Source organism: Manduca sexta, chromosome 25 (assembly GCF_014839805.1).
Source record: "Manduca sexta isolate Smith_Timp_Sample1 chromosome 25, JHU_Msex_v1.0, whole genome shotgun sequence".
In the NCBI taxonomy this organism is placed as follows: domain Eukaryota; kingdom Metazoa; phylum Arthropoda; class Insecta; order Lepidoptera; family Sphingidae; genus Manduca; species Manduca sexta.
The window spans coordinates 6,597,224-6,612,681 of record NC_051139.1 but is presented as its reverse complement, the minus strand read 5'-3'; the positions used below and the strand labels follow the sequence as shown (position 1 = coordinate 6,612,681).

The following is a 15,458-nucleotide window of genomic DNA, read 5'->3' as shown; positions in this document are numbered from 1 at the left end:
TTAAAAACTATGAGGTAAACAAAGAAGCCAGCTCAGGCTGGCAGGAAAGAAAAAATAAAAAAGATGTATATAATCTAGATAAAGATAAAGGGATGGACGCGTCGCGATCCTCACCGGTGGGGACGATAAAAGCCCTAACCTAGCTAAATTACCAGTCAACTTACCTTTCATTAGCTAGATAGCTTAGATAAGCGATGACTACCCGAAGAAAGGCAGAAAGAAACTCCGATGGATACAATAAATTACCTTCAGTTATTACTGAAGTTTGAGTTTTCATTTTAATTTGTTGTTTTGACTTTTAGATCATAGTTTGCTAATGAAGAGCACATCGTGTGATGTTTTATATACAATCGGCCACAAGTCAATTTCAAAATTTAATATCGTCTTCTTTTGGGTCCGTATCAACAATCATTATTTCTACACTAAAATAAACTTCCAAGGGTTTTCTTTATTTTACATAAAGAAAAAAGAATATTTCGGTTGTATTTAATGTGTATAAGCGTTTTAAAGAGCTATTATTATGGCTGATTGTACTAAGGTATACGTTGCAAAAGCAAGATAGTAAATTCGCGTCCAATACAAGCTTATACAAACTACAAATTTTATTACATCTCAGCTATAAATTTCGAAAAACGGCAATTAGAACAACGCATTATGGCGGATTTTTCGCTATTTGTATCAGTTATTATCCAGTCTACTCCATTGATTAAAATACCGTCGAACTTTTAAATAAATGTAGTATTGCATGCGCGGTGCATTCACCGCTCTGAGGTCCTGGCTTCGAATCCCAGGTCAGGCAGTGATATAGGCTTTCTCTGCTACGTATTAACTCAGAGTCTGAAATCTGTTATAGCGAAAGGCACTCACGCTGTCCCATCACGGGACGAAAACACATGGCAAATAGTTGCATCTCTGCCTACTCCTTTATTGATAAAGACGCGTCATGTTTCTGTATTTTATACCATAACCCTCTTTACAAACAGTGTTTTTCGGAATGTAAAGGCTCTAACTAAGCGTAATTGAGATGACTAGGTATGTCGTAATCATTATGCCGTGACGTTATGGAATAAAGGATCGCTTACGTAACCTGTATTGTTCAGCTGTAACCACCTACGTGGCGCTCGTTATCTAGACATAATTAGATCGAGATAAAGTGAAATAAGCTTTTAGAGGCAGTAAATGTCGCCTAGGTGATTCAACCCACTTAGTCGACATTTGCTTATGTTTCATCGTTTTTAGATATAACTAGGTGGGTCCGCGGCTTTGCCCGCGTGAAAATAAGTGTGTTACAAAGTTATTTCCACGTAAATTCCGGCCCACGAGATTGTTTTAAACCGCGCGACTTCTTCAATAGCAATCGTTATATTTCAGTCAATTAACATAAACCGTAATGTACTATTAATCTAAACCTTCCTCAAGAATTGCACTATCTTTCAGTAAAAACCGTACAAAAATCCGTTCAGTAATTTTTTTGAAAATTGATCACATACAGACAGCTTTTAGCGACTTTGTTTTATAATATGTATTTGAAAAACAATTGGAAATTAAATTGTGTGGGAGTGGAATCAAGTGTGCTTTTTTTAAACATATTTATGTATATAGCAGTGGTGAAGGGTGCATACAACCCGTATCCTGCCAGCTGTCCTTTATGTAGAATCTTATTAATAAACAATTGCAATAATAATCGTATTGTTAGTACCAGACGAATTATAAAAAAATATGTATTTCATATAGATGGAATGTCTTGATGTCGTGGTTGTATTATTAGTGCGATACGACCACTGTTCTGAAGACCTGAGTTCGAAACCCGGGTCGGGCTAAGTCATATTTGGGGTTTCCTGCTCATTATCAGCCCGAAGTCTGAAATTTGTGGCCGATATGGTGATAGGCTCGTTCCCTATCATATCATGGTATTCAACACATTTGGCGAAAAGTGGGTGCCCTGGTTGCATCTCTGTTTACCCCTTTGTTGATAAAGGCGTGATATATTGAATTTATTGTAATGGTCTAAAATATTGAATATACTAACCGATGCCGCGTAACAACGGCAGGGGCAATGACATTAATATCAAAGTCACTTTAAGCGTCGAATATTTTCGAGTTCACAATCAGAGTCGTAACTTTGCCACGAATCCTTCTTTTTCTAATTATCCATTGACATTTATGATAACACATCGCTAGCATAAATGGAAAACACATTGTTCGTCTAGAATTCTAGAAATTACATAAATTCCAGTTCATTCTGGCCAACGCAATTTATTCGCCATCGCGTTAACAATAAAACGATGCACATAACAGTCATAGATAATTTGTAAAATATGTTTTTTTGCATTACAATGAAAGAATGTCGTCAACAAGCTACATCCGCATATAACCGATGAAATCACTTTTCAATTGGTATACTAATATTTACTTATCGCTACACTTACATAGAGCTACAAATGAGATAAACATTTACGCGAGATGAAAATTCCTAAACGAAACAATCATTCCAACGTCACGATTTATAATATCGGTTCAACCTTTATGCCACATTTAGACTATCGGCGAATAATTTGGCGAATAAATATGACTATGATATGAGGAACGATTACACTTATAAGCTGTTTACACACTCGTATTCGTTTGTATTTAACAAATATCTAGAACGGGGGTTATAATAACTTTATAGTATCAGATTAAAGTAATTTAATTGTGTATAAGATTTTATTCATAGGTCCTCTATTTTCACACACATGGAGAAAGCATACCCTTACACGTATATTTCAGAAGCGTTTTAGCTTCGTCATTAGGAATCAAATACGAGGTGAATCAGGAAGGGTATTACATAAGTACTGCTCGGCCTGGCGCTTCAACCAGACATCTCTCAGTTCATTTACGGTGACTGTAGACTAAGGAAGCGAGTTTCGGTGAGTTCGGTCTAGGTCCTGGAGTTATTCTAGTGCTGTTGGAGACGACTGTGGAGTTTTTAGCCGGTAAAAATCGCATATACCCCGTCTACCTTGTATATGTATGACGGGGATCCAAAAGGATTTACCCATGACAAAAAAAGGCTAAAAAATGGATAGTCTTAATAGCCAGTAACCAAAGCAGTATTAAACCCTTGCATTGCTTGGTTTTAAAGCATGTTTAACCTTGCTTTCCTGTTTAAACATTATATAATATATTTTTTATAAGTAAAAAGAGAAATAAAATTTTCACCATCTCCTCAGCTATAATATTTGAAGCTTTAATCTATAAACAAGATTTTTATCGTTCGCATAAAATGTAGATTTATTTTCCTGCACCATTTTCTCTTTTTTTTCGTGATCTCAATCGATAGATCTGCACTAAATAAAAAACCCAATTAGATAGTTTTAGATCAGATTTATGTTATTAAAAACTTGAATTTGAAGAACACAATATCAATAAGTTCCTAAAAGTCATTGCCTTGCTTCTATATAATTTATTTTGTGTAAATATTTGTTAATGATGCATTAACTATAAATGCGATAAAACAAAACTATTTTAAAGCAAGTTATAAATTAGATTACATTAAATATTATATGATAAATATTAGGAATTAAGAGGCTTTAAAATAAAACATGAATAATGGCTGCAGTTAAATGTGCAAACGACATCATTAAGTAAAAGTTTTTTTAGGTTTTGATTGCACGTCACATGTAAATTGTCTGGGATGCGGTCATGGAAATCGCGTTTTACGCACTTCTAAGCTACATGTTGAGTTGCAAAGATAGTAATTAAGATATTAGGTTGTTATTTTGTTACACACATCCAGCAACAATTGCCTCATAATTTAATTAAAATTTCAATATTACGTTAAAAAATTTGATGAATTTTGTTTGACTAAAATATTTAATTGTAATAAAACGTATGATATTTGAATACTTTTTAATTTTCCAATGATTTATCCACATTATATTGCATTTGGTCAATCGTGTTTTCGTGTAACGTGTTACCGATTTAAGCGGGCTATTATAATTTATCGGATTATATTCTTATATTTAAACCATATTGTTTATGCCCATTAATTGGAGCAGCGCATTTAAAGTATAATATATACTTAATTACACATTAGCTAAACCAATGATCGGTGTCATAAAAAATTATGTATGCATGGATTCTCACTTACAAAAGTTGTAATGGCAGGCGTGGATACGAGATAGTTTTACTTGCGAGCATGTTTAAAAAGTTTAAAGTACCTATTTATTTGTAAGATTTTCTATTTAAAAATATTTATAAGACACAAATGTATCAATAAGATATTAAAGCTTAATATGACATGAGGCTCACGAGCAAAACGCCACCGCCTCTCTAATCGCTATAAGTATAGCCGCATCCTAATCACAAATTGGCTCGCGATATAAACCTCGCTATCGCTACATCTAAAACATTAGCACGCGTTGTTCCATTCGTGTCGGACTCTAGTTCGCAACATCGATTTGTTTGTTTATATTTTTTTCAAATCAATTAGCATTATGATCAAGTTCGTCGCAGTGTTGGTTTTGTCTGTCGTTCTTGTTCAAGGTAAGGTTGAAATTTTATGGTTTTGATGTTAAACTTTTAGAATTTCGCAAATTGTGCTTTATACGTGTTGTGTTTTAAATCGTTTAAATTATTCCCTCTCTATATTTTTTATTGTTTCCTATATTGTGTAGTGGTTTTTAAGATTGCGTCTGTTGTTTTTTTAGTGTTAATTGTATTTTTATAACCATAATGCAATTCGTGATATTTCACGATTTTCTGTTTTTTCGTACTATTCATATCTTCATAGTTTTTGTTGCGGAACTATAGTGTTCAGTATTTCCACTCAATAATATTTTAAATATTCACAAGGCTGGTTTTAATAATCTATTCAGTCAGAGATATTTTGCAGTTTATAAGTAGTAACGTCTAAAATTCTATTTATGTGTGTATTTTAAACCTGATAGATGACAGGCTGATGTCAGTACATATTATTTTTATGGTGATCAAGGATTTGAAGATTCGCACCACTTCACCTAATTTCCTTTATTAAATTATCGAATAAAAAACAAAACACGGTCTATGAGATCCTTTATTATCAGAGCAAATGGAGAAGATGCTAGTTATATTTATAAAGCTAGCTATAAATTTACGATCCTTCAGGCATTTTGGATGTTTATGGCCATTAGTGATCTTACTTTACAACTAGAGGAACTGCGTGCGCATTTGCTTAGCTAGCTAGGTATTTAAAAAAAAAATGCACGTTATTATTATAAGAAATTCCTTTTTTAAATTTGTGCGTTCGATATTTAAATAAAACGCGTATACAGATGTGAATATTTTACGCGTACTTATCTTAAACTGGCTAGCATATGCCAGAACCAGTATTTTAACATTTTTGCTAAATTATTGAAGTTTTTGAAATAAGAATAAATATTATCTTGATGCGTTGGTGACCTTCCTTTTAATAGTGACTATATACACATTACGTAGGTGTATGTTTTTTATATTGATATTTGCTTTAGTATGGAAACCAAGTTCTGTTATATAACTGACCTTTATTGGTAGTGAAATAAATACAAAAATCTAAGGCAATAACATCCAATTATTCCATTAAAATAAAAATATGAAATGCAGTGTTATGATTTGGAATGAAATATAATATATACCTCTACTTTTATTTTCCGGGCTCGAGCTATACTCATACACATTTAGAGTACCAAGTCTGATTAGACGAGTATTACTTTATGTGCTAAATAATTATTTACTAAAGCTTTCAGGCTTGATCAGGAATAATTTAGAAATGAAATAATTAGCCTTTTATTACTAGGTTTTGCTCGCGGATCTGCCTGTATGAAATAGCTTTCCCGGGATAAATATTTACCCGGGAATAAAAAGTAGCATATAGCACTCACGAGTAATATAGCTTACTTTTAGTGAAAATTGAAATCGGTTCAGTAGTTTCTGAGATTAGTGCGCTCAAACAAACTTTTCAGCTTTATATATTAATTAGTATAGATTCGAGGAACCATTGACGTATATTCTATAGACACGACGTTCATATAAACAATTTGTTCAAAATCTGAACTAAAATGGCAACCAAAACGTCATTGTTATGACCTATTTATTCACTTGAAGAACAATTCATTTTACTTATTTAGCTAATATTTTTTATTCACGTCCAGGTTTACGCTTAGACTCGAGTTTTTATATTATGAGCGCCGCTCCGTACACAACGGCAAGCTGGAAATATTGACCATTCTAAAGTCAGTTTGAATGGATTGCAGTTCAATTCAGTTGAACTGAGTGAATGTTCGGAACGCCAAATCTAGTACTTAGTACATGTATATCGATGCGAGTAACAGATTATGTAAATTGTTACGCATGAAGAAAAATATTATTAAATTCCGGAATTTCTCGCGTTGTTTCCATATCAAACGTATTATCAATATAAACTAGTTATATACGTTTACTATGACTAAAGCGAGTATTAACACCCCGAGTATGTTAATGTGGAACAACATTAGAAACCTTGAAGTTATTGTTATTTTTTTTTTAATATCGACGAAGGTCGAAGTTTAGAGCCCTTATAGATCGGTTGTCTTGGGGTATGAGTCTTAGTAGAGGAGGCCCATGCTCAGCAGTGGGCAAGTACAATTATTATTATGAGTCGTATTTATGTTGGGTATTCGAGCTGAAGGGACTCTATTGCCAAGATTATAGTATGCGAATAATAGTATTCAATCTTACTTCTATAATATAATAATAAATAATAAAATATAATAGGCAATTTTAGGAAAATGTTTGTTTGTTCGTTAGAAGTAAACGCAAAAACAACTTTAGTGAAATGGATGAAATTTTGCATACGGATCGAACATGTCCTGGATTAACACATAAGCTACTTTGTCCCGGTAACTTGCTTCCATAAAAAATAATTGGATTTTTAAATTCTTTTTTTTTTAAATAGATGGCGCTGGGCATACATATGACGCAATGGATCCGTGAGCAATACCTACCTTCTCTAATATAATTAATAATTGTCAGCGGTTAATTAAAGTATTTGCCTTACCGTTACATATTATAAAACAAATTCCCCATCGAGTCTTTCTGTATGAACGCGATAAATTTAAAAACTACCTAACTTTTTTCCATGAAATTTGGTATGGAGATATTTTAAGACCGTGGGAAAGACATACGCTACTTTTTTCTCGGGAAAATGTATAGCAAGACTTTTAACCTACAAATGTCTTTCAGGCAAGCCAAGCCGTGATCAAAAGCTAGTTAATTATAATATTATTTAACGAAATCTATGCAGTTGTAAATTATTGTCATTTGTTATTATGATATATAGTCAAGCGATCCTTGATATTTATATTTATGGACACTTAAATTCAAATATAAATGTTTATGTAGAAGGTGTTATTGTCAGAGATTCGAAAATATAACGTATATGAATTTGAATTTTACAAAACACAATTATTATTTAAATAGAATTATATTTTGTTAATGTTTTCGTTATTTAAAAATCTTGAGAGTACAAATATTCATTTAGATGTTCTTTGATGAGTCCATTGAATCAGCCATCTTTCAACCTTAAACCAATTTTTATAGAGTACAAATTTCCGATTTAATTCCTGTAAGAATTATCTGAGCACTACAACCCCTAAATTAGATTATAGTGCTCGGATTGAAACCTCGGCCCAAATCTATTGGTATTCCGCGGATGTTATTTACATCCGAGATCAAATATGACTACTGCGCAGCTCAAACCAAAACAAATATTGGAAGTTTGCACCTCCATCAGGCATTTATAAAATATACTTGATAATTTCAAGCGAGGTTCACGGCTAACCGAAAATTCTTGATCTCTAATGTATTTCGTTTATTTATTATAGTGCTAGAAATAACTTAACTTCTACAACTAGTAAAAACTTTAAAGTATTATTATCGACTGTCTCGTTGATGTAGTATTGCGAGGTACGACAATGCTCTGAGGTCCTGGATTCGAATCCCTCGGGATATTGGAATTCTGTGCTCGGTATTAGTGTAGAGTCTGGAATGTGTGCACGATATGACGATAAACTCTTTCCATCACATCATGGGATAGAACACATAGCGAAAACTGGATAACTTAGTTGCACTTTTGTATGTATCGAGCAAATGATAAAAAAATATGATAATAAAGATTTTATTTTATTATAATATTATAGCATTAAATTGACACGGCTAAGCGTCTATACTATACAGACAAGGAAATACTAAATGTAAACAACCTATTTTTAAATCTTTAAATTTGCATCCAGCATTTATTTTAACAGTATTGGCATAAGTTTGATGTTTTTTTACCATGGCGTACTTTTATACAAAAATATTCTCTTCTACCTTCCAAACGCTTGGAGGGTATAAATATTTAAGAAACCATCTTAATACAGCGCCATCTAGTGGCTTCTGCTTACAACTTTTGCTTATATTTATACCATTCATTTTTCGTTTCAGGACGGCCAAATTCTGGATTCTTCAACGACGATTTGGTGCAGGCAGCGGCGGCTGGCAACTGGGATAAAGTGCAAAAACTGTAAATATTGTTTCGTAATATACCCGCTTGTAGATATAATATATATATTTACTTGAAACTTTTGTGCTCCTTTGTTCATTTCCTAATGGGGATGATGATCCCCTCGGCAGTAGATACAATTATGCCGGCCTGTTGGAACCGGATATTCACTGGCTAATCCCCGAACGCTACACACTTACGTAGGCCACTATGGCGAGCTTTAACTCTTTGTGTACGATGGTCGCTATCCGGGCGGATATAAAATAGATCCTACCACTAGCAAAATGTACTCAGCAGAACATACTTTTTCAAACATGCTTCTTCCTCTCACTTCAACCATAAAAGGAATCCAGTCTCCTAAATTCTGTATAAATATATTAACAAATAAACTTCAATTTCAGATTGAGCAGCAGTATTCCAACAAATGGCAGCTGGGAAGTGAGTATTTTTAGCTACTTATCAAATATGGTTTAAAAAGAAAACAATCAGTTTTTAGGAACGTAATTGAAATGAATATGGTCAGGGGGGCTATTCCGTCTATGGGGGCATATCCGTCTTTTTGCAATCACGTGCATTCTAATCGAAGGATAGCTTTGGTAGTTTATAGATAAAAGAGTTAAAAAAAACCATTTTACCTATACGGCTTTAAAAGTTGTCCTTTGATTAGAACGCCGTAATTCCAACAGGACGGATTCGCCCTCGTATATTAAATAGACCCCTGACTATAATATTGGATTTTCCTTATATACGGAGAAGTTGCATTGAAATGTGCGTGTCAGAATAAATTCATGTCCAAAATTAGATCAGTGAGTGGGTTATTGTATAATTTAATCTGACCTTTTTGCGTCGTCAACAACAAATTTGAAATATTATGTTGAGAATTTTGATAATATTTTGTCCAACCGAATGTATTCTATTTCAACATCCAGTTAAATTGCAACTACAATCAATAGAATTGTTAGAAAATTAATAGTGTTAGAAATAAATATAAATAACAGTCATAATAATTGAGTACGTAGTCCTTTCATATGGAACTGATATTATTTTACTAGTATAAAATTTTTCAACTAAGTCATTTTTAAATCAAGTTAATCCACGCGCGGATTTCAACTTTATAGCATACTAGCGACCCGCCCCGGCTTCGCACGCGTGCAATATTTCTCCACTATTTAATGAATGTTATTATACATATAAACCTTCCTCTTGAATCGCTCTATCTATTAAAAAAAACCGCATCAAAATCCGTTGCGTAGTTTTAAAGATTTAAGCACACACAGGGACAGAGAAAGCGACTTTGTTTTATACTATGTAGTGATATCCATTATGCTCTCATTTAAAAATTAAACGTCAATACTTGGACGCCAGCGGGTACACAGACGAACGTAAATTGACACAAATATGATATTATAACAATTCGTATTAACATTTTAATTTTAACCTTCCAGCCTCTCCCCGTAGCCAATGTGAAGAATTTGAAACCGATTCCTGGCGGCCATGTTTACGGCGAATCCCAATACACTTTCCATTCGGAAACGAACGTCAACGGAGAGACATCGGAGAAGAGCGGAGGTCACAAAATCGTCAATGACGACGGACGCATATCTGAATTCGACTTCAAGCCAGTCAAGCCAGCCATCAAGCCTTAAATATAAGACGGTTTAAGAGATCAAAGTGCCAGTTTCGGAGTCATTAATTTAAGTGTTAAGTAAAAATGTATGTGTATTAGGTACACAGTTTGTGTTAAATTTTGTTGACGTATTTCTATTCGTTGTTTTGTTAAAAAGAATGTATAGAGACGATAAAAGACATGATACCTATGTTTACTTTAACATCTTGTTCTTATTGAGTTATTTTGTGTATTTTCTCCGTTTTTATTGTTATTTATGTATGAAAGGAATTCAATGTTTCAAGCCTTTTATAATAACACACGCAGTTTTTTAACAATTATATCTATAATTCTAAAAATAATAAATATATTTAACCACAAAAACTTATATGATAAAATTTTAAAAAGTTTTTTTTTTTATATAAAAATAGGGTTTTGTACAACCAACTTTAAGGAATTATCATTTCAATTGTCATGAACATAAGACTTGTAAATATTAAAGATATTTATTTACAAAGATTGTGAATCTTTACTAATAAACTCTTGTATACTTTGCGATAAAAAAGTCACAAACTGTTACCAAAACGCAGTTGAACACAATCTATGTAAACGACTACTTATTTTAAAAATTCTGTGATTATTATGTAAACTTTAATTACTTAACTAATATAAAAAATTGAATTATAATTACTCTGTCATTTATTTATCGCCTAGTACAAATTTTAGCGCAAAGTTATTGATGACTGGTGAAGGTAACTTTGCACGGTTGAAAAATTAAATGTTCAACAAAAGATAGGCTGAACCATGGAAATTTGTAATCAATTAATGTCAAACAAAAAAATTTACCTGCCACAGGGCGCCTGCGTATACCGACTTTTATGTATACTACGTTTCAACTTTGTAGATCTCCACATCAGCGCCATCTATCGAGTCCAAGTTTATCCTATCTTTGAAGGTAGGAGCAATTAGACCCATTCACAAGATTTTATTAAAATTGATTGTAACGTGCGCCATCTACTGAAAACGAATTGTATTACAACTATAACTTTACTTCAAGCGCAAGCAATTAGTTCACAAAGTTTTATCTTAATCATAGTATGGCAGCGTAAAATAATAAAAAAACACAACAATAACCCATTGATTTTTATATGTAAATTAATTAATTAATATATACTTATATATAAAATGCAATGCGTATCTATATCAAAAACTTTAAAGTATAGGGTTATACCGATTGGCGAACGTTAGCTCTTGTCTGTAAATATTTGTATATTTTTTATTTGCAAGCGCAACTACCGTTACCCCGCTGCTATCCTAGTACAACAAAACATCTCTTGACCGCTCCGCGTGCGCTGAAGATGGCGAACGCGGATTTTGGTTGGCCGGTGTAAGATGCACATTGGTTTAGGAACTCGGTCCAATGCTCGGTCGGATGATGCTTCACTTCGACATTGGGCCGTAAGACCGGTGAAACCAACCACGTTCTACTCATCCTCCAAAGAGACCATCACTGGGGGGAGAAAAAAAAGCGCTGGTACCATCATAAAGTTTTCAGTAACAATGTAAGCTGAGCCATTAAGAAACACTAAATTCAGTGAACTTTAGCGGAATATTATAAATCTACGCATAAATTTATTAATCAGCGGATTTATAACTAGATCCTTAGCCGTAGCTGAGGGGAAAGGGTGCTCGACAACAAGGTTAAATTAATGTTTGGTTACTTTTGCACCACTGGCCGGCATACGCATGGCAATAAGTGGATGCGTTGGTTGCACCTCTGCTTATTCCTATGTTTTTTTACTAAAGTAATACAATGGTCCTCGTCATACATCTAAGTACGTATATTTCGTGGACGGAGGAGCGAGCATCACTTATCTATAGAACCAATAATTTAAATGATCTGTTAACCTACCTACCTTTTAAAGTTAATAAGTAGTATATAAATCGTAACAAAAAGTGCAAGTATCATTGCAAAGCCCCACTTTTTTGGCGATGGCCAAAAATTTTCCGAGAAAAACACGATCGATCGCTGATACATGATTTGTGGTCAGAAAGATTAATGGCTTCGTGACGCACGATTATCTTAATTGCCTAGGTATTACGTACCGTATTAGTACCTTAAATACTTGTAAGCAATATTATTCTTCAAAACATCTACATCAGGGATGGCAAACCTTTATTGAATAAAGTGTAAAAAAAAAATGTGACTAACGTGCATGTGCTATTATTTATGAAAAAAAAAAACGCCTACTATCGTGCCATCCAGTGCTCTCTAATCGAGCGCCCCTTTCTAGCGATCGATGTTTATTTGCCAACAATATTTTTTATTAGCATACCTACAATCCGGTTTATTGGGGTAATGGCGTATCCAAATGAAATATTTAAGTTACATACGAAATAAAATTGTCCATAATTATTGTAGGTACATGTAGGTGGAAAATCCCGAGTGACAAATAAGAGCTAAATGTATAACCAAACTGTTAGCGACTTTTAATGTCGTCTACCAACAAGATTTGTAATAATGCCTATAAAGCCCACAATATTTACGATTAAATAAGCAACCCATTTAAATACAATTGGAAAGTTTCCAATTGTATTTCAAATGTTTTCAATGGAAACATAATTACAAATATTTAATTTTCTTCTTCTTCTTCTTAGTAGGATATTCTGGTGCACTCATGTACGGGACGGTCCACGGCAGATTTAACTTGATCGGTCCAGCGCATTTCATTTTAATTATATACATATACCTGGTCCGTGTTTAACACGGTCCATATTTGATAATCAATAAGACAAAACATAATGTAACTTCACGCCTTTTATCAAAAAAGAGATAAGCAAAGGAAGGAGAAACACGGGTCTAGCTAATACAAGCACACATCGCAGCTATACTGGTTACCATGATGTGATTGCATATGAATCCATCATTTTTGTCTTAAATTCCAATAAAATATATACTTATGCTTTGCTAAATCGAAACACAGAAACTGGAATTGCCCAACCTGAGCACACATACAAACAAATACTGAATCTTTTATCTATCTTTATATTTAATACCAAAAATTTTATGTTGTAACATGTTATTGTTGCTCTAAAATACTGATTAGGCACTTAAACTTGGCTAGATTTTTATGAAGATAATAATCTGCGGCCCAACCTTACCTTCTCCTTTGAAAGGTTGGCGACGTTGTCACAAATGGGAAGTAGAGTTGTCTCTATCAGTCAGAGGTCATATATCCGATATTATCAGATTTTTTTTAATTAATAAATCCTTTTTCATTTGTTAATGCATTGTTCTACGAAGGTATAAAATGTATCGATCTGCGATTAATGTAATTTACGTAGCGTAGAGCCCATATAACCCGATTCCTGCCGACTTCCCTTTTGTATCTTATGTAAAATCTATTTAACATTAGGATTTGCAGACCGCATTTATGCATATTAGTACTTATAGGTCGTCGCGGGTTCCTTTTCAGAAAATTTCACCCTTCGCCACTAGTGATTTCGATATTTTTTACTTAAGTAAAAATATAGTTTTTATTTTCTTGTAGCCTAAAGATTTCTTTAAATTAAAATACACCAAGTAAATCAACGTTGTCGATGAGATCATTGGATGCGAGTTATATACAAATAAAGTTAGTAAGTTTGTATGTGGCGCGTCATCTCGGAAACTCCTCTCTATCTTTCTCTTCTATGGTAATGGATCAGCTCTCCTTATTCTTCTTCTCTGAAATTAGTGATCCGATAGGTAATAAAAATTTCTTCACTAATAAGAAGCTACATCACCCTGATTTTTATAATTATTTTATTCTGAGTAGAACAGACCGTCATTAGGATTTTTTTTTTATTTTGTATCTTTGTAAAATGTAGGTAGATATTGTAACTTTGACTTTGCGGAATATCTACATCTTAGTCTGCCCCGTGACTATTAAGGTTTCAAAGTTTACGAAATGTCGCGAAAAAATTAAAATATAAAAAACCATGATAAAATACAAAAACTATTTTCCCTCCGATGTATTCGCGTAAACATAAGAAATCAATTATTTTATTCTCATAAATAATCCACGAACATTCACAAGTGAAGCCACGGGTGAGCCATGTAATATTCATAATATATTACAACTTTTATATAATTATATTTAATAATGCTTACCTGACACCACAAGCAATTATTACTCGGATTATTATGATAATGTTGACACTTTGTATGTATTATTAAATTAATAAAAACAAAAACAACTCATTTTAACAGATGTAGGTATCTACTTGTAAACATATCTTTGTATAGTTGTAGTTATAACGTAAACAGACAATTTTGGTACAGCATTTGGATTTGGATTTTAACGGTGGGTAAAGATTTTTGTACGAGAAAAGTTATGAAAACCGCGATAAAATCGGAAATCTACATTTATTTCGATATTTCGATCTCGACTCAGATGAACACTCGCTGAGTGTAAGTAATATCACAATCGATGTCTCATCCTCACCCGTTAGTGGGTTGCCCTCAGCATGATCACTTTATGTCAAGGTTTGCGAGCGCCTAAAGCTCTCAGCCGAGAGTACGGTGAGTTGAAATACCAAAATATCTAACGAATGAATCTAACTTTCACGTAAACATAGGAATCATTACAAGTAAAGTTTTTAAATATGTCATATTTTCTGAAAATTTTCGTGCAACCCGTTTCCAAAAGTAATAAACAATTAAAATAAAATAGATCTAATTTACGACATTGTTCTAAGCTAGTTTACTACAACACCTAACCACTGTCCAATTATCTACCGCTAAGGTGAATGTACGCAAATGTCTTCCGGTGCAAAATTGCATCGAAATATGACGAAGAAACTGTCAACTATATTTATTATATCCGCAGTAAGTAAACATGTATGTGCTATTAATGGGAAATAACTACGTATAGAATATTGAATTTAGGCGTTGCGCAGACGTCGACCTACCGAAATACAAAACAACTATGTTAAAGAAAAAAAAGAAAGCTAAGGTGGTACAAACGATTTATTGATTAAATTGTGCATCCGTCACTAAGATATGATGAGCCTTAGAAAACATCTTGTTTTCGAGTCCGCGCCTACCTGTAGTACTCTTGACACATTTGTGATTTGATATCTGTTTCAACTCAAACGAATCTTTCACAACTACCCTATACTAAATACGCTAATTTGGTTTAGAATATGTATTTTCTCTATAAGTGATTATTGTAATCTTTTGAGAAAATAAATGTCTTTATCCGTAACTATATTAAAGAGAAACTAGTTTCGTAGTAACGTTTCTTGGTAACAATTTGACAACGTCTGCGCGACGCCTTAATCTCCATGTGC

The 15,458-nt window shown here is 33.3% G+C and overlaps 1 protein-coding gene across 1 annotated transcript; it reads left to right on the top strand.

Annotated features, from left to right (window-relative positions):
• The first annotated feature begins 4,377 nt into the window (after positions 1–4,377).
• LOC115441707 lies at positions 4,378–10,811 on the top strand. Its single transcript, XM_030166601.2, has 4 exons — positions 4,378–4,527; positions 8,461–8,539; positions 8,920–8,956; positions 9,964–10,811. The coding sequence occupies exons 1-4, from the start codon at positions 4,479–4,481 to the stop codon at positions 10,162–10,164; spliced, it is 366 nt and encodes a 121-aa protein (XP_030022461.1). The 5' UTR covers positions 4,378–4,478; the 3' UTR covers positions 10,165–10,811.
• Positions 10,812–15,458: the final 4,647 nt, after the last annotated feature.

What these genes read in the sequence shown, in the direction of transcription:
- LOC115441707 (XM_030166601.2), top strand. Translation starts at nt 4,479, where the DNA reads ATGATCAAGTTCGTCGCAGTGTTGGTTTTGTCTGTCGTTCTTGTTCAA. An exon ending in TGGGATAAAGTGCAAAAACT is followed by an intron (nt 8,540 to 8,919) that starts GTAAATATTGTT and finishes CTTCAATTTCAG; the next exon opens with ATTGAGCAGCAGTATTCCAA. An exon ending in CAACAAATGGCAGCTGGGAA is followed by an intron (nt 8,957 to 9,963) that starts GTGAGTATTTTT and finishes TTAACCTTCCAG; the next exon opens with CCTCTCCCCGTAGCCAATGT.